This window comes from Sabethes cyaneus, chromosome 1 (assembly GCF_943734655.1).
Source record: "Sabethes cyaneus chromosome 1, idSabCyanKW18_F2, whole genome shotgun sequence".
Classification (NCBI taxonomy): Eukaryota; Metazoa; Arthropoda; class Insecta; order Diptera; family Culicidae; genus Sabethes; species Sabethes cyaneus.
Genome location: NC_071353.1, coordinates 146,243,553 through 146,263,407, shown reverse-complemented (window position 1 = coordinate 146,263,407; position 19,855 = coordinate 146,243,553). Strand labels below are relative to the sequence as shown.

The 19,855-nt window shown below is 42.4% G+C and overlaps 1 protein-coding gene across 1 annotated transcript; it reads left to right on the top strand.

The window, feature by feature from the left end:
* Positions 1–13,047: 13,047 nt before the first annotated feature.
* Positions 13,048–14,489, top strand: LOC128746375 (zinc finger protein 93-like). The gene has a single exon (XM_053843428.1). It carries the CDS (start codon positions 13,311–13,313, stop codon positions 14,487–14,489), a length of 1,179 nt encoding a protein of 392 aa, XP_053699403.1. The 5' UTR covers positions 13,048–13,310.
* The last annotated feature ends 5,366 nt before the right edge of the window (positions 14,490–19,855 follow it).

Here is a 19,855-nt window from a genome sequence, read left to right as displayed (position 1 = left end):
TCAAAGCTGAGTGCTACTTCCGGCGAACAACATTTACCCATTACTCCAAGGTTAGTTGTTATCGGAACCGATTATAGCTCGATCTCCGGCCAATGCGTGGTAATCTACAAAAACATAGAATATCGACTATCCACCATTGCCAGAGGGATAGATGTTTTCACCAAATTAAATGTAGTTCTTGGATTGCCTACATCCAAGATTTCGAAACTGGTGTGGCTTTTCGTACAGCATCAAGTGTACCAATTAGAGAAAACACCAACCTACGTAAGCATTAAAAATCTCATCGAATACATCGAAAACAGCCGAGGGCAAGACGGCTGTTCTGAATAACGTTCTTACCAAACTAAATGTAGTTCTTGAATTGCCTATATCCAAGATCTCGAAACTGGTGTGGCTTTTCGTACAGCATCAAGTGTACCAATTAGAGAAAACACCAACCTACGTAAGCATTAAGAATCTCTTCGAATACATCGAAAACAGCCGAGGGCAAGACGGCTTTTCTGAATAATGTTCTCATCAAACAAAATGTAGTTCTTAGTTGGATAGTTGCCCATATCCAAGATCTCAAAACTGGTGTGGCGTTTTTCGTATTAAGTGTACCAACTAGAGAAAACGCCAACCTATACGTAAGCATTAAGTAGCTCATCGAATATTTGAAAATCGCCATTGAAAGCAAGACAGCTTTTCGAGCTAAATCAAAAACTTTATGTAGTTTATAACAATTTAACAACAACAGTTGAACATATGAAAGATTTAAATCATTTTCATTATCTTTTACACCTTTTGAAAGCAAGACAGCTTTTCTGAATAAAAATAAACCTGAAAAAAAAACAGCTCAAGCAAAATTCCTGCTATTTACTGAAGAAATTTTGTTAACTGCAAGGCAAGCAACTACCTGCAATTTTTTTCTTGTGGTAACAATTGTGTCGGATACTATTCCGTACGAAAAAGTGACGATTTAATTTGAATCTCTTTGAAAATCTTTTCTTTTCTTGGCATATCTTTTTGCCCATTTCTTTTCAGGTCGATACTAGGTTCAAAACTAACCGCGTTTTTGGTTTTGCGTAGGTCCAATCTAGGTTCGCCTTAGTTCCAACCGAACGGCTGTTCAAACGTTTGTTTTTCCACTCAGGTTGAATTTGGTTTCGCGCTGGGTTAACTTTTTAGACAACGGGTTCTCTCTGGGTTTTTTCAACTTCCCCCTCTAATATAGCCAATCATGCTTGTCAACTGCTGCATAGAAGATTGCTTGAAAATGTTTCCGTCAGCTGTGCTGTTGCTTGAGCATATTAAGAAACACAAAGCTCCCGTTATATATAATTACCAATGTAATTTTCCGAGATGTCAGCAAATTTTCAGTAACTTTTATTCTTTCAAACGCCATATAAGCAATCATAAGTTCAATATTAACGATTCGATAATTAGAGAAGAAAATTTCGTGTGTACATCTGAAGAAACTGTTATGATAGAAGAGGGTAAATTGCCGGTTCAAAACAGTATATCAGATAAAAGTTCTAGCCAATTCAGTAATGCAGTAACAGAGTTCACTCTGACCATGCATAACAAACCAAATCTAAGCAGACAGGATGTAAGGGTTATTCAAAATGCCACCCAAAAATTATGCACTAACTTCGCTAATACTCTTGAAAATATAAACTCCGCGTCAAAAGATACTGACGTTTCGTTTCATATACAAATAATAATAAACCGCATGAAAAATGCCTTCGATTTTATAGATAGTGATTACAAATTTTTTAAACATCTCAAAAATATAGGCATTTTTGAGTTTCCCGAGATAATTTATTTTGAAAATGATAAGCTTTACAAAACCATCTGTGCTGATACAAATGAACGGAAAATATGTTTAGTACTAAATCCAGTTGAATTTCAAATTAAGGCCTTCTTAGAAACAGGTGATGTTTTGCATTCTATTCTCGAGCATACAAAACGCTTAGAAGAATCTTTGAGTATTTCTCATTTTGTAAACGCAAATGTCTGGAAACGCATTAAAAATAAATATAATGACGGCAGTTTCCTAATACCGATTTGGCTATATGCTGATGAATTTGAGATAAACGATCCTCAAAGTTCACACAGCAAGGTGGATTCAGTTTGCGGAATATACTATTCATTTCCTACGCTACCTGATGAACATATCTCTAAATTATCGAACATATTTGTAGCAGGAATAATCAGAAAGGCAGTAATGGCCACCGTTGGAGTGAATAAGCTTGTTGAACAAATTGTAATTCCATTGCAAAAAATTGAAGAACAGGGTATAATGATAAAACAGAACGAAAACAATATACATGATTAGATTTATATTTTCACTTTTCCAAGGAGACAATCTTGGTGTTCATTCGCTATTATTATTATCTAGTGGTTTCAATGCTTCATATTATTGTCGATTTTGTCGCCAGCACAAAGAAGAATTACAGCAAAGCTGTGAAGAAAACAGTGATTTGCTACGAACAGTAGCAAACTATAATGAAGACATTTTGCGAGGAAAGCATTCTGAAACTGGAATATCAGGAGAATCAGCTTTTAACAAATTACCATCGTTTCATGTAATTGCAAATCCAAGTGTTGATGCTATGCATGACCTTTTCAGCAACGGTGTTTGCAAATATGGTTTAATAGCCGCCATTAATTATTTTGTCTATAAAAAAAAGTATTTTACTGTTCGTGCCTTAAATATGCGAAAAAGTGAAATAGGTAAGGTTTGCGTAGATTCAGGTTTAAGGCGTATGCCTGATTTTGAAGAAGGATATGATAAAAATAGTAAAAGCAAAACGGTTAAATTTAGGTCGACAGCGGATGAAATGAGAGTCTTTTGTCACAATTTGACATTTATAATAGGACCATTTGTTCCACAAGATGATCCAGCATGGGGTTACTGTAAAGCACTTATTGAAATGATTGATCTGATTTTGTCCAACTCGTTCACAAACAATGACCTAAACCTACTCAAACACATGATCAGCACGCATCATCACATGTTTCAAAACATTTTTGAAGCAACTCTTAAGCCAAAGCACCATTTTCTAACACATTATCCAAGGATCATAAGAGAGTGTGGACCCGTTAATAGAATGATGTGTTTCAGAGCAGAGGCAAAGCATCAGTCATTCAAAGAGTATGCTCATGTTATTAATTCACGGTTAAATATTTCTTATACTTTATGCGTTAAGGCATGTTTGAAATTTAGTTATGATGTTTTTCAAAACACTTTTTTCGGTTCTACAATCGAAGGTAACTTTAAAATGCAAACAATAAACTCAAGACCATACAAAGATCACTTTGTTGCTACTAACTGCCCATTTGATTTTGATGAAACGGTTCATTTTGCATCGTCTTGCTCTTATAAAGGAACTAGCTTTGCTATAGGGCAATTTCTTACAGTAAATAACAGTTCGACGCTTGAATTATATGAGATTGAGGAATTTATTAAACACCGGGAAGATTTATATATTGTTGGAAGAACATGGGTAGTAGGAAGTTACACTAGTCATTACCTAGCACAAGAAGCAATCGAAAGACTCGAAATGTTATTAGTTTTTAAAATAGATAAGACGAACGGAATACCATTTAATCTAGTTGACATAAGCCAAAAATATTTGTTTAGATTTAAAACTAGAATTTAAAACAAAAAATAAATATATAAATTAAAAATAAACTCAGTCTTTATATTTGTTTCGTGTTATTGTAAAAAAGAAATCGATATACTAGCCACCATTAGGCGCGCGAAACGGTGGATAGGATACACCATGAATTTTGACCTGGAACTGGAATTAAATAAAAGAAAGCTGTTTCAAAATTAAATTCTACTATTTATATATTTAGTCGCGACAGATACGTATTTCGAATACGATTTGCAGGCTTCATCAGTGTCTGTTTACTACAACAGACACTGATGATGCCTGCAAGTCGTAGGCGAAATACGTATCTGTCGCGAATAAATAAAAATAGTAGCATTTAATTTGGGAACAGTTTTCTTTTATTTAATTTCAGGTTAAAATTCATGGTGGGTCCTATAAAAAACCGTATAAAAAGTAATGGAATTCATAAGAAAATCCTTCCGTTATTTATAGCCCTTTCGTATGAAAATTATTTGTCGTTTTATGAAAATCATACGAGGCCGCTATAATTTCCATACGATATTTATTAACATTTCATATCGTAATCGTATGACATGCATTTGAGAAAATGTTAATTTTCATAAGAAATCGGTATGTTTTTCAATACAAGATGTATGAAAATCATAAGAGTGGTTCGATTGATTTTCATTATAAAATCGTATGAAATGCATATGAAAAAATATTAAATTTCATAAGAAATCGGTATGTTTTTCAATACAGGATGAATGAAAATCATAAGTGTGGTTCGATTGATTTTCATTATAAAATCGTATGATTAACATAGTATTTTGCTTTGGCAAAAAAACATAAGAATTTCCTATGAAAATCTTATGTAAATTTCTCTGAGTGCAGAACACTGCGGCACCATAAAATTGTAAACCACACGTCGGAAAAAAAATTCTCGTGTAACGTATGCGGTAAAGATTTCCATATGAAACATATGCTTGGAAGGCACATGAAGTGGCACCGCTCGGAACGCTTGCACCGGTGTCCGGTTTGTGGAAAAGGTTTTCTATTTCGAACTGCACTCGCGCGGCATGTTGCCATTCACAGCGATGAGCGACCGTTCGAATGCGATCTCTGCGACGCATCCTTTAAGACGCGCGAGGGCTTGAAACAACACCGGAAACAGCACCTATCCGACGATCAAAAACACGCTTGTGATATCTGTGACAGAAAATTCCCCACCAAACATATTCTCAGTTGTCACTTGAGAACGCACACCGGAGAGCGATCGCATCACGAGTGTGACATATGTCACAAAACTTTCGCCACAAGCAGAACACTTACTGATCATAAAATCGCAATACACACACAGGAAAAGAACTTTGAATGTGTACAATGTGGTAAAAAATTTTACTTGAAAGCACGATTAAGGGAGCATCTGAAAATACATAACCGCAAGCATAACCAGGATCAGCCATTCAAGTGTCTGACATGCGAACAAGTCTTTACGAACAAATACTCGCTCGTTCGGCATATGCAGCGACACACAGCCATCACAACCGCTGAGCGAAAACCTTTCGAATGTGACCAGTGTAGTGCTCGATTCACTCAAAAGAGTAGTCTCAAATTTCACATAAAGAAAAGCTGTCCGTCAGGTTCCAACTCTGGTAAGCATCAGAAGAAAAGATTGGACAGGAACAAATCCGACAAGTGTGACTGAAAGATCACCGTATCATATAGAACATACGACGGAAAAGAACTTCAAATGCCATATTTGCGTAAATGAGTACCACTTAGTGAAACAGTTGGAGAGGCACCGGAAATTGCATAAGTATAGCTCGGAGCGTTCTCATAAACGGCGATGTTTGCGGAACGGATTTTACCACCCGTTCAGTAGCGCCTACTAGAGATGGTCGGGTAGCGGAAAATTTACCCGAAACCCGCACCCGTACCCGTACCCGTACCCGCCGGGTACGGGTCGGGTTCGGGTATTGAAAAAAAATAATTTGCGGGTTCGGGTCGGGTACGGGTTTGGTTTTGAAACCGGGTACGGGTCGGGTCGGGTCTATTGACCTCGTTTAACACTAAAGATTGTCGGGTATCCGGACCCGTACCCGTGCCCGACGGGTTGCGGTCGGGTTCGGGTATCAAAAAAAATAAACTTGCGTGTTCGGGTCGGGCACGGGTTTTTATTTTTTTTCCTAATCGGGTACGGGTCGGGTTCGGGTATTCAAATTTTCATACCCGACCATCTCTAGCGCCTACGAACGACATCGTGTTGATTTAATACGTCGTTATGTTTATGTTTGATTGTTTACTGGCTAGGTTTAAAGTAATTAAAACATTTGGTTCTATCAATTAAAACACGAAGCAAACGGGGCTTAATTATAGGGAGTAAAAATCTACCAATCGTCACGAATAAACTGTTACGCTATATTCATGGAGTTTTAATTCATATTACAGATCGATATCGCTGTTTCGAGACTAGTCTCTGAAACTGCGTAGCGGTTGTGGCTTAATTTAAAGCTTGACGGTAATATTTGCTTGTTAGTGTTGATGCAAACTGTCGCAACTCTGCAATCTTTGGTACTGTCCATGATGTTATATATTTTGAGGTGTGTAGTCCAAGTGGCCAGAGTTTACTATAGAGTTTTGGCATTCTCAGCAAAAATGCTGGAAACTTTCACCTACCCTCAGGCTTCTTTATGCCAAGAGGCGTTAGGCTCTGTGGTTCTCATTCACAATTTTTGTTGTTGTTACGTCTGCTCCAGTTGTGTTTAATTGTGGTGATTCAGGAACCTCCTCGTTATATTATAGGTTCCAAGGACCACCACTTTTTGGGTATGATCCAAATTTCTTTGCAGTTTCAGCTCTTCCAGGGAACGTTGTAGATTACAGGGCACTACTCCGGTGGCTGAGATGACCACCGGAACTATACGTACGCCCTCAAGGTGCCACATCTGCTTAAACTCCTCGACCAAGTCGTGGTACTTCGTTATTTTGGTCGAGAATGGTCTTCCATATCTTCGTGCAATATGTACCTGCGGTAGTTCTTCGTCGCAATAACCCGATCGTGAATGATGCCATCTGTCTCCGAATAGAGATCGCACCAACCACGCATTCAATGCCACTTTATCTATACGCGCTTGCTTTAACTGACGGGGGTGCGTCCCATGTAGTTCCTTTGTTTTCCAAGTTTCGACCTTTTCTGGAACGGTTTTTTAGGACGCAGTTCAGCTGGTAATGCTCCTGCACCAGATGTAGGGCGTTGAATTCGTGGTCTGCTTCCCAAACAGTGCCGTAAATAACATGGCGAGTTTGACTATCTATGAAATATCTGCGCAACTGCTGGATATGGGATATGCATAGTGCTTGGATGTCAGTGACACATCTGCCTCCTTACATGCGTAGTTCGTAGACTCTTTCGACTGCGATGCGATACTCGCAAGGCACGTTCAATCGCTTCCAAATCCGTTTTGGTCCATTTAACCACCCCACAACAAAGGCACGGCAAACGTATTTATTGCCGTCGGAGAGGAGTGATTTCAACATACGGTTGACACGATACAGGAACCGTTCCTACAGTTCTTTCCTGATAGTCGTGTGATGAATACCTTTCAGTTGCAGGAATCCCAGGTATTCTCCATAGTTTCCGCAAACAGCTTCAGATCGTCCATATAGAAGGTGTGGGTAAATGTTGTATTCGTTGTCGGTTCATTCGGTTCATCGCATGACAAAATCATAGCGGACTGAATGGAAAATCCCCCTTTTTGTGCTGAGAGTTCTGGATCGTAACACTTCTGTTCCGTCGGTAATGTGGATTGAAGTGTTCCACATTCCCGTTGGGTGCTTCATTAACCTGATGATGCCACCGTCTATTTTATACAATTCTAGTACCTGAATGAGGTACGAGTGGGGTACTGAATCGTATGCCTTCTTATAGTCGATGTACGCCATACTGAGGGTTCGCTTATTTCGGCTTGCCTAACCAACAACTTTTTGTTCTTCAGTCATTACTCCATTTGTATCGCAATGGTACTGCACCTTTTGGGTGATTACCAACGAGAGCCCCTTGTACAGGCTTGAAAGACATGTTATTGGCCTGTATTTGGCGGGATTAGTCGTGCTCCGATCTTTGGGTAGAAGGCAGAGCACCCCTTTAGTGAGGAATTCTAGAAGCTTCTGGGGGTTTCTTAGTACCATGTTGAAGCATTCCGCCATCCGCCCATGGATTGCGGCGAACTTTTTATACCAAAAATTGTGCACGAAATTTGCTTCTGGTGCGGCCCAATTCCTGGTGTACCGCGTAGCCTCACGGATATCCTAGGCGATCACTACTAGAGCGGCCATGCGTTGGATTTCACTTCTTCCACCAACCACATCGCATTATTGTTGTGCTGAGCGGGGTTCTCTTATAAATTGGCCCAAAAGTGTACAATTTCGTCAACCTCTGGAACTCCCACGCTGTTATCGGTTTTGTTATTGCTGATGTGGGTACAGAACTCCCATTCATTATTGTTGAACATCCGGTTTTGTTGTTTCCGCTTCGAACGTTCAACATAACATCGCATCCGTTTAGCAAGAGCACTCAACCTTTGTATACAAAGGTGTCGAGGATCACCGTGATGTTGAGTTCACTGATATCTAGGAGCTCTGCGAGGAAATTGTCCTTTTACCTGACGAACCAGTCTTCCTGATCGGTTTCCCCTCTTGTACTGTGTTAACCGACCTATCTTCACCCTCAACGATGCTATCCTGGATTCTAGCCGTAGCATCCATGCTGGTTTCCATGTTTGGGGACGTATATGAACCTCACCAGGTAACTAGGAGGAAGGTTCGCAATTCCAGAGTTCTCACAACGACTATAGCTGCGGAATACACTATATACACTGCAGTTCCTCAAGGTTCTCGGCGGTCTCAGGATCTCAGTGGCAAAATATCCTCGTTAAGAATTCTTACTGCATTCGTTAGCCGAAAGGAATACTGCAGCTTTGGCATCCGGTGTTGGGATAAGGCGTCTGTTCCACCAAATTGTTTAACTGCTGCCCTCATTTCGAAAGCTAGTTCGTAGGTAATTGTCGATGTTGGTCCATTGTTAATTCTGGAGCACACAATGAGGGCACCTCCGCTGACATGTTTATGGATGCAGTCAATTCCCGTCGTGCTGCATTATTATTATTATTATTATGATTATTATCGTATTATCTAATACGTACAGAGTAAGGATTCACCTTTAGAATTTCTGCATTCGGGTTATTGCTTAGTTATTTATATAATTCTAAGTTTCTGATTTAATTCTAACTATACTCCGATATCTGTAACTGTCTAACTCCATCTGTTATGCTATGGCATACATTCTTTCCGAAATTTAGAAAAAGAAGTTACTTACTCATTCAGCCGAAAGCCGGGGAGGCTCTTGCCGTATCAAGAATTCCTCTCCATTGTACTCGGTCGTGGGCTACTCGTGGCCAATTCGTTGCGCGTCTCGACACACGCAAGTCGGCTTCAACCTGGTCGAGCCATCTAGCACGTTGAGCCCCTCTATTCCTGGTGCCGGTGGGGTTCTTGAAGAGAACGGATTTCACTACACAGTCGTCCGGCATCCTTGCGACGTGGCCGGCCCACCGTAGTCTCCCAACTTTCGCCAGGTGTACGATGGGAATCTTTCCAAGCAGTGCCTGTGGCTCGTGGTTCATACGCCTCCGCCACTCTTCGCTTTCCGTCTGTACTCCGTCAAAAATAGTCCGCAATACCTTTCGTTCAAAAACGGCGAGTGCACGTATGTCTTCCGTAAGTAAAGTTACTGTCTCAAGTCCGTAGAGGACTACCGGTCTGATTAGCGTTTTGTACATCGTCAGCTTTGTACGGCGGCGTATGCTCCTAGATCGAAACGTCTTGCGGAGGGAAAAGTAGGCTCGATTTCCAGCTTAAATGCGTCGTTGGATCTCCTTACTCGTATTATTGTCGGCGGTGACCAGAGATTCCAAATATACGAACTCATCAACCACCTCCAGTTCATCGCCGTCAATAGTCACTGTCCGTGGGAGGCAAAAGTTACTTTCTCCTCGGGAGCCTCTTCCTACCATATATTTGGTTTCCGACGCATTAATTTGTAACCCTATCCTCCTAGCCTCCGTTTTTAGTCTGGCGTAGATTGCTTCCGCCGTCTCACGATTTCTAGTAATGATGTCAAGGTCGTCTGCGAAGGCTAGGAGTTGGCTACTCTTGCTGAAGATCGTTCCTCTCGTTTCGATGCCCGCTCGCCGGATCACACCTTCAATAACGATATTGGATAACATACAGGACAGTCCATCCACTTGCCGTAATCCTCTGCGCGATTCGAAAGGACTTGAGAGTGTCCCCGAAACGCGCACGTAGCACATCACTCGTTCCAGAGTAGCTTTGATCAGCCGTGTCAGTTTGTCCGGAAAACCGTACTCGTACCACCGTTCAACGGTATCGTATGCTGCTCTGAAATCCACGAAAATATGATGCGTGGGCACGTAGTACTCTCGACATTTCTGAAGGATTTGTCGGAGAGTAAAAATTTGATCCGTAGTACGCTGCCCTACGAAATATCTTGCTATTGGGGATAGACGACGCAACAAAATCTGGGAGAGCACCTTGTAGGCGGCGTTGACCAGCGTAATGCCGCGGTAGTTACAGCACTCTAGCCGGTCGCCCTTTTTGTAGATGGGACAGACTACGCCTTCCATCCACTCCTCCGGTAGTTTCTTTTCTTCCCAAATCCTTAAAATCAGCCAGTGAAGTGCCGTTGCTAGCGGTTCTTGGCCATTTTGAAGAGTTCTGCCGGGAGTCGATCCTTCCCGGCGGCTCTATTATTCTTCAGCAGACCGATTTCTCGTCGGATCTCTTCGAGATCGGGAGCCGGTACGCTGTTGTCGTTTGTAGGTACTCCGAGGTTAACTTCCATTGCGTCTCCTGCTGCTATATCGCCGTTGAGGTGCTCATCGAAGAACTGCATCCACCTGTCGACCACCTCGCGCTCGTTTGTGAGCAGATCCTCTCCCTCTTCCCTACACATGTCAGGTTTTGGTGTGGGCCTTGCGAGTTTGGTTCACCTTCTCGTAAAACTTGCGGGTATCATTAGCCCAGCCCGGAATAGTTGTTCAAGCTCCTCACGGTCTCTGTCCTCCTTCTGGCGCTTTTTCCTCCTCAAGATCGTGGTCAACTCATTCCTCGCTCGTCGATATTTGGCCAAATTCTCTATCGTGGATATGCTCAGATAGTTTGTCCAAGCTCTTTTTTCCTCTCTATCGCTTCTTGGCATTCCCCGTCAAACCAATCATTTCGTGCACTCGAGGTTTCTACACCTAGCACCGCGGTTGCGGCCTCGTTGACGGCCGAGTGTATCCTACTCCATCCGTTTTCGAGGTTCGAAGCATCTAGCTCCACAGAGGAAGGTAGAGCTTCATCCAGTACGCGCGCGTAGTTTTCAGCAGTTCACGGGTTGTCTAGTTGCCGAATGTTTAGCCGAGGAGGGCGACTTTGTCGCGAGTGCGAGGTATAAACCGTCGATAGTTTTGAGCGCACATGTACTGCTACTAGGTAATGGTCCGAGTCAATATCCGCACTCCGTAGGGAGCGTACGTTAGTGATGTTCGAGAAAAGCCGGCCCTCGATGAGAATATGGTCGATTTGGTTCGAGGTTCATTGGTCTGGTGATCTCCAGATGGCCTTGTGGATAACTTTGTGAGGAAAGAAGGTGCTTTTGATCACCAAGCCTCGGGAAGCCGCAAAATTGATGCATCGCTGGCCGTTATCGTTCGTGTCGGTGTGCAGGCTACGGGGCCCGATCACCGGTCTATACATTGCTTCCTGGCCGACCTGGGCGTTCATATCCCCGATGACGATCTTGATGTCCCGTCGTGAACAGCTGTCGTACGTTGCCTCCAGCTGCGCATAGAAACCTTCCTTCTCGTCGTCGGGTCTACCTTCGTGTGGACAATGCACGTTTATGATGGTGTAGTTGACGAAACGGCCTTTTATCCTCAACACGCACATCCTCTCGTTGATCGCTTTCCAGTCCATTACGCGATCCTGCATTTTACCGAACACTACGAAGCCCGTTCCCAGCTCGTTGGTCGCTCCACCACTCTGGAGAAATTGGGCTTTGCCGCCACGGATCCTCAACACCTTCTCGCCTTTGCGACAGATCTCCTGCACTGCCACGATGCCAAACTTTCGGGGTTCTAGCTGATCGAGCAGCACCCTGTCGTCACCAACGAAATTTAGCGATCTGCAGTTCCAGGTACCAAGTCTCCATTCCATGTCCTTATTTCGTCGCCTTGGTCCATGCCGAATGTTTCGAGAAGATATTTCTTGATTCTTGTTGTAAGTTTTTTTGGGTTTAGATAGGTAGCCGTACTAGGGCTTACGCTACCGAGTCTCGGGATGGGGCTGCCATCTTTCAGTATCGAGACACACTGTGCCTCCTCCCCTGTTAGTATACGACCTTAGTTTCCACCGGGGTTGGTTACCTGATCTCCGCTAAGGTTGCTCGTATCCCGGCTGGTACCACGTGGGGGTAGGGTTAGGAGTTGCTAGATAAGAGGCTAGGAGCCACAATGGGGTCTGTTTTACGCATTATCGAACCATTTACCAACAACAAAAAGAAGTAATTTCTATAATATTATTAGAAAGAAGATTCCAGTTTGGTATTACCATAATGCGATGTATTAAATTGTGGTAGAATAAAATTTCGGGCCCGATTACTTCGAAATGGTTGAGGTTTTTCGAACAAGTAATTCGTCTTTGTTGTGCTGATTATTTTAAATAGTGCTAAGCAAACCCGTAATTTGAGAAACTCAGAGAGAGGGCAGCCAAGTAATTTATGCTGGAGATGTGTTACTCTGGAGTATGTACAGCACAGTTTAATTTGTGGCAATATGAGGTTTGTCGGGTCTGCTAGTAATATTATAATTAACAAAATATTCGGCGGCGTCGTCAATGCACGTAGCAGAATTTATTGTCTGCCAGTCAGCGCGAGTGATAGCAGATCTGATCCCTCAAAAATACTAGCACTGGGAGATTCAACAGAACGTTCAAAGCAGGATGATCTGCGTCGAGAGTAATCAAAGGCTCAATGGCTTCCGAAACGATGCAGGCAGGTGCGACGTACAGCAAGTTGTAGATATATCAAATTATAGCATATTCGCTTCGACCCAATAATGTTCCAGTGTGATATCTTTATACGAAATTCACAAAAAGGTCTGTAATATGAACATTAAGGTGAGGCACTGTACCTATAGGTGGATACATCCGTAGTCCTACGCCAAGCCTGTGTTTGTGTCCTGCAACACAGATAGTTCTACTTTGTTCTGTTGGATAACTAAAAATTCCGTGATCGAATTGCAATACTCAGCTAACTAGTTTCACTTAAAAGTGGACGTATTTATCCCACCAGTCTATCAATAGCTTTCTTTCTGTTGCAGCAACTCTCACGCTTTGGAAGTGGATCCTCCTACTGGCAGTGTCAGTCAACCGAAACACATTTGCGACATCTGTGGTGCATCATACAAATCACCTGCTGGTTTACACCTGCACAAGGAAATCCACACATTGGTTGAGCCAAAACCATACAAATGTGGTCACTGTAGTTCTCGATTCGCTCATAAGCGTACCCTCCATTTTCACGAACAAAAAAAACACCTACCGTCAAGTTCGAAATTGCACCAATCCGACAAACCGCTGTTCAAATGCGAGATGTGCAATAAAACTTTCACGTTAAATAAAACACTGAAGGTTCACCGTATTATAAAGCACACGTCGGAAAAGAATTTCAAATGCGACATTTGCGGCAAAGAGTACCACATGATGAAGCAGTTGATGACGCACCGGAAATTGCACAGCTCGGAGCGTTCGTATAAATGCGATATCTGCGGCAATGGATACAAGAGAAAAGACATTCTTGTGATGCATATGAAAATTCACACCGCGCCGCAATCTTTCGAATGTGACATATGTGGTAAAATTTGCACTCCCCATACACTGCGGATGCATAAAATTACACAACACACGTCGGAAAAACCATTCGCGTGTAACGTATGCGGTAAAGATTTCCATATGCAACATTTGCTTACGAGGCACTTGAAGCTGCATAGCTCGGAACAGCCAAACCGGTGTCCGGTTTGTGAAAAACATTTTCTATTTGAAAGTGAGCTTGCGCGGCATATGCTCATTCACAGCGATGAGCGACCGTTCGAATGCGACGTCTGCGACGCATCCTTCAAGACACCCGATGGCCTGCAGAAACACCAGAGACTCCATACGTCCGACGGTCGAAAACTCCACGACCGAAAACACGCTTGCGATATCTGTGACAGAAAATTCTCCAGAAAATATATTCTCAAGTGTCATTTGAGAACTCACATCGCAGAACGCTCGCTCGAGTGTGATATATGTCACAAAACTTTCGGCTCAGGCAAAACGCTTTATGACCATAAAATTATAAAACACACACAGGAAAAGAATTTTGAATGTCCAGAATGTGGCAAAGCTTTCCACATGAAAGCACAACTAACGAAGCATCTGAAAATACATAACCCAAAGCATAACTCGGATCGCGCACACAAGTGTCTGACATGCGGAAAGGTCTACAAGAACAAATCTACGCTCGTTGAGCACATGTCTCGACACGCCGGTGAGGGCATACATATTTGCGACATCTGTGGTGCATCATACAAGACGAAGGCTTGTTTTCTCCGGCACAAGCAAATCCATCACACATCCTCGTCCGTTGAGCTAAAACCTTACAAATGTGACCAGTGTAGTTCTCGATTCGGCCATAAGACTAGTCTGAATTTTCACATAAAGAAAAAACACTTACCGTCATGTTCCATCAATAATGATGCATCAGAAAATGCAGAAAGGAACCTCGTGTAGGAATGCACACCAAACCGCAAAGCAAAGCCTAGGTGCTACATTCCGTTATCGAAACTTGGCCTTCTGTTTTTTTTATACGACAGACTTCGCAGCCAGCTGTTAGAGTGCAGGACAATTGCAGGGCCAATTACTACGATCCTATTGACTCCAACAGCCTCTCTCAGTCGAGATTCGAACATACGACGACTGGCCGCAGTTCGTTCAAAAATTACTTCTTAGTGAAAATCATTAAAATATCTTACGAAAATTTGCCACATGCAAAAATAAACTGTTCATAAGGTTTTCTTATGGAACGAAAACCTAACTGCTTGATTATGGCTGTCAAGGCGGTACTCCGAAATTCTATCTAAAACCACTAGAAGTTTGAATTAAAACAGATTAAACATATACAACTGTGACTGTACGGATAGCTCTAAGCTCTACATTTTCCTTAAAAAACTTGTGTTCGAAAATTTGAATCAAAATACGTTAAGCAGTAACACCATCTGCACAACGGATCGCTATTTATCTTGGAAAAGTATAGAGAACAGGTTTGGCAGAATGTCATTCACTAACTATGTGTAATCGACGCGAAAAAATAAAAACACTAGTAGGAGCACAAGTGAATTACTTTATCCTTTGTTTTTGCAATACACAAAGAATTGCCAGATTATTTCCGATATTCATACAGATTTCCGGTGAAAGAAACTGGATTTTGCATAGATCTGCTCCCGTACCTTTGTACATCGATCTGCTGTTTGACATCAGCGATCGCTCGCTTGTAAGCATCAAGTGGTCGTTTGCTTGCAAGACCTTGTGAGTCATCAGTTCGTCAGTGCTGACAAGACACATAGAAGAAAATCCTTTAAAAACCATCATCCTCCATCGGCAGATATTCCCGGATCCATCGCTTCCAGAAGATGTCGAGCTGGTGCTGAATTTGGTACCAGCAGCTTTTGAGCGCCAACGCAGAGTCAGTGAATGTTGTCGTGGGTTGGCGCACACCATTGGAACTCCCTAACAGGAAGTGGTTCGGAGTAAGAGCTTCTCTTTGAGCAGCATCTAGAGGCAAGTAGGTAAGTGGCCGCCTGTTGACGATTGTTTCAGCCGCGACGAGCAGTGTCGCCAATCCTTCATCTTCCAGCTTGCTATTATTGTTGTACGCAGTTTCCATGGCAGTTTTTATCGATCGTACCATTCTCTGCCACGCTCCGCCCAGAGAAGGCGGAGAGAGAGAGAGTCAGTATGCAACCAAAACGTGGATGGCGCAAGTAGTCAAACAGGTAAACAGGCAGATCCAACGCTTCGCGGGGCTTCTCCCCACTTTTACCATTAGCGGTTCAAATAAATCACTGCCAGTTTAAGTGAACGACGCTAATCGAGCTTGTGAAAGTGGGGTCATTCTTGGAAAATTTGGTTTCGCTTGTATCAATTGGCACCACCGACACGCGGTTGCAACCTGCTGCACCATTGTCCGCAACCGAGGAATGGGGCAATGTTGGAGAATTGCATTTACCACTGTTTCTAAATTAGCGTAACGAAGCACACGGTGGTAGTTGTCCACGAACAGCTCGGTAACCAGATGTTTCCTCGGGAGGATCACTGGATAACTTGTGTTGAATTGAGCATGCGGGGCAGCTCCAATTCTGCCATCAATCCGTAGCACTCCGAACTCATCCACGGTAGGTGACTTCTTGAACAGACTGCTAGACTTCGCTGGTTCTATTCGTCCCGTTGACAATGTGATCATTCCTTCGGACCCACTGTATCATCCGCATCAAACTGTTCTTCGCTTTCTTCAGCTCATCCTGTGTTAGGTGTAGGTTCGGCTCCTCTCCCCGAAGTCAACATTTTAGGTTGTCAATAAAACGGTGTACGTGCCGACGTACGCTACAGCTATTGAAAGACGTTGCCACTTAGAGAAGCGATTGAATTCTATAACCTTGTCCGGAATAAGATGTTCTTGGACTACATAGCACGAGCTCTTCTTCTGGCCGTATTAAAGCTTTGGCCAGTACTCTTCGGGTTGCAAAATTTTGTAACTGTGGACGAGGTGATAAATATTGAGTAAAACTCATGTACTTGAATATTTTTTGAAACGATGGTTCTACAATTGATGAAGGGACGGTAGGGGAAAGAAATGAAAATTTTTGGTGAAGGAGGGGAAGAGCGGAAAGGAAGGGGGGGGGTATTGGTAGCTACGCTTGACAAGTAGTCATTTTGACTCCTACCTTTTGTCCAATGCTGGAAGGTGCATGAGTCGAACCAAGCTGTAATCTGAGATTATAACCGGATTCGAACCCACAACACCCGCCAGGGCATGTGGTTCGCTGGTACTTGTACCTTTGAACCATAGAGGCGCTGGACAAAAGGAGACCGCAAAATCCACTTCGCAAGAACAGCGACGCGTTTGGTTGGGTTATCGATATTGTGCCGCTTTGATCAATTGCAGATTACCACCGAACGAGAAGTTTTAATCTAACTACTTTTTACTTTCAGGACGACTTTCCCCTCCTTCACCAAAAATTTTCATTTCTTTCCCCTACCGTCCCTTAATCAATTGTAGGACCATCGTTTCAAAAAATCTATACCTATAAAGAAGGATTTCTGTCTGTCTGTCTGTCTGTCTGTCTGTCTGTCTGTCTGTCTGTCTGTTTTGTGTTCCTTATAGAATCAAAAACTACTGAACCAATCGGCGTGAAAATTTGCATGTAGAGGTTTTTAGGGCCAGGAAAGGTTTTAGTGATGGTTAGAGACCCCTCCCCCCACTAAGAGGGGGGGCTCCCATACAAATGAAACACAAATTTCTGCATAATTCGAGAACTAATTAAGCAAATAGAACCAAATTTGGCATGTGGGTGTTTTCGGTGACAAGAATTTATTCTAGGGTAATTTGAGACCCCTCTCCTCTTTATAAGGGGAATTATAACTCCTCTCCCCTTTAAGAGGGGGGGTTTCCATACCAATTTCCTCATAACTCGAGAACTAATCAAGCAAATGGAACCAAATTTGGCATGTGAAGGTTTTCGAGGGCAAGAAAATTTTCTATGTTGAATTAGGACCCCTCCTCACTTTAAGAGGGGGGGCTCCTGTACAAATGAAATACCAATTTCCTCATAACTCGAGAACTAATCAAGCAAATGGAACCAAATTTGGCATGTGTGTGTTTTTGAAGACAAAATTTTTTTCTATGATGAATTGGGACCCCTCCCCACTTTAAGAGGGGGGGGGGCTCCTATACAAACGAAATACAAATTTCCTTATAACTCGAGAGCTAATCCAGCAAATGGAACCAAATTTGGCATGCAGGTGTTTTTGGAGGCAAGAATGTTTTCTATGATGAATAAGAACCTCTCCCCACTTTAGGAGGGGGAGCTCCTATACAAATGAAATACAAATTTCCTCATAACTCGAGAACTAATCAAGCAAATAGAACCAAATTTGGCATGTGGGTGTTTTCGGTGACAAGAATTTATTCTATGGTAAATTGAGACCCCTCCCTCTTTATAAGAGGAATTGTAACTCCTCTCTCCTTTAAGAGGGGGGGCTGCCATACAAATTTCCTCATAACTCGAGAACTAATCAAGCAAATGGAACCAACTTTGGCATGTGAAGGTTTTCGAGGGCAAGAAAATTTTCTACGGTGAATTAGGACCCCTCCCCACTCTAAGAGGGGGGGCTCCTGTACAAATGAAATACAAATTTCCTCCTAACTCGAGAACTAATCAAGCAAATAGAACAACATTTGGCATGTGGGTGTTTTTTTTGGTGACAAGAATTTATTCTATGGTGAATTGAGACCCCTCCCCTCTTTATAAGAGGAATTATAACTCCTCTCCCCTTTAAGAGGGGGGACTTCCATACAAATTTCCTCATAACTCGAGAACTAATCAAGCAAATGCAACCAAATTTGGCATGTGAAGGTTTTCGAGAGCAAGAAAATTTTCTATGGTGAATTAGGACCCCTCTCCACTTTAAGAGGAGGGGCTCCTGTACAAATGAAATACAAATTTCCTCATAACTCGAGAACTAATCAAGCGAATTGAACCAAATTTGGCATGTGTGTGTTTTTGGAGACAATTTTTTTTTCAATGATGAATTGGGACCCCTCCCCACTTTAGGAGGGGGGGTCCTGTACAAACGAGATACAAATTTCCTCATAACTCGAGAACTAATCCAGCAAATGGAACCAAATTTGGCATGTAGGTGTTTTTGGAGGCAAGAATTTTTTCTGTGATGAATTAGGACCTCTTCCCACATTAGGAGGGGGGGCTCCAATACAAATGAAATACAAATTTCCCCATAACTCGAGAACTAATCAAGCAAATGGAACCAACTTTGGCATGTGAAGGTTTTCGAGGGCAAGAAAATTTTCTACGGTGAATTAGGACCCCTCCCCACTCTAAGAGGGGGGGCTCCTGTACAAATGAAATACAAATTTCCTCCTAACTCGAGAACTAATCAAGCAAATAGAACAACATTTGGCATGTGGGTGTTTTTGGAGGCAACCATTTTTCCCATGATGAATTAGGACTTCTTACCTTTTTAGGAGGGGGGGGGGGGCTCCCATTCAAACGAAATACAAATTTGCTCATAACTTTAGAACTAATCAAGTAAATGGAACCAAATTTGGCATGTGAGAGTTTTAGATGGCAGAATTTTTTTTCTGTGGTGTATTACGACCCCTTTCCCTTTTAAGAGGGTGGGCTTCCATACAAATGAAATACAAATTTCCTTATAATTTGAGTACTAATCAAGCAAATGGAACCAAATTTAGCATGTAGGAGATTTTTGAGTCTTGAATTTATTTTATGATAGTTAGAGATCTCTCACCCCTGTGGTAGGGGGATATGGACTCTCATACAAATAAAACAGAAATTTTTGCGAAACTCAAAAACTAATCCTACTCGAGAAATTCGAGACTCTTCCATAAAACATTAATCAATAACAAGACCACAAAAACTATCTATAGTAACACTAGATCATTCAGGACGAGACGGTCGCGAGTGTTGCCGGTGACCCGCCGTCGGAAGCGCCGCCCACTGGGGGACTTGCAAAACTCGAGAAGTGATAAAGATCATCCGAGATTCATGATTTATGTACAACACAGGTTAATTTGTGGCAATACGAAGTTTGTCGGGTCAGCTAGTATTCATATATATGTATGACCGCATTTCAAGGTCAAGACTAAAAACTTGAGATTAGTCTACTCATGTACTTGACGGTTACAAATAAAATATAATTACTTTAGATAAAAACATGTGCTCACATTAACTGTGTCGAATGGAATAATAACGTCTACCGCTGTCACAGTGACATCAACCGAGTGACAGGCGGAACTGTCGCTGGACAGCCCTGGTGGCAAATCTGTTTAGGGTTGCCAGTTG

Bases quoted from the DNA above. Each gene is read 5' to 3' on its own strand.
- LOC128746375 (XM_053843428.1), top strand. From the start codon at position 13,311: ATGTGCAATAAAACTTTCACGTTAAATAAAACACTGAAGGTTCACCGT.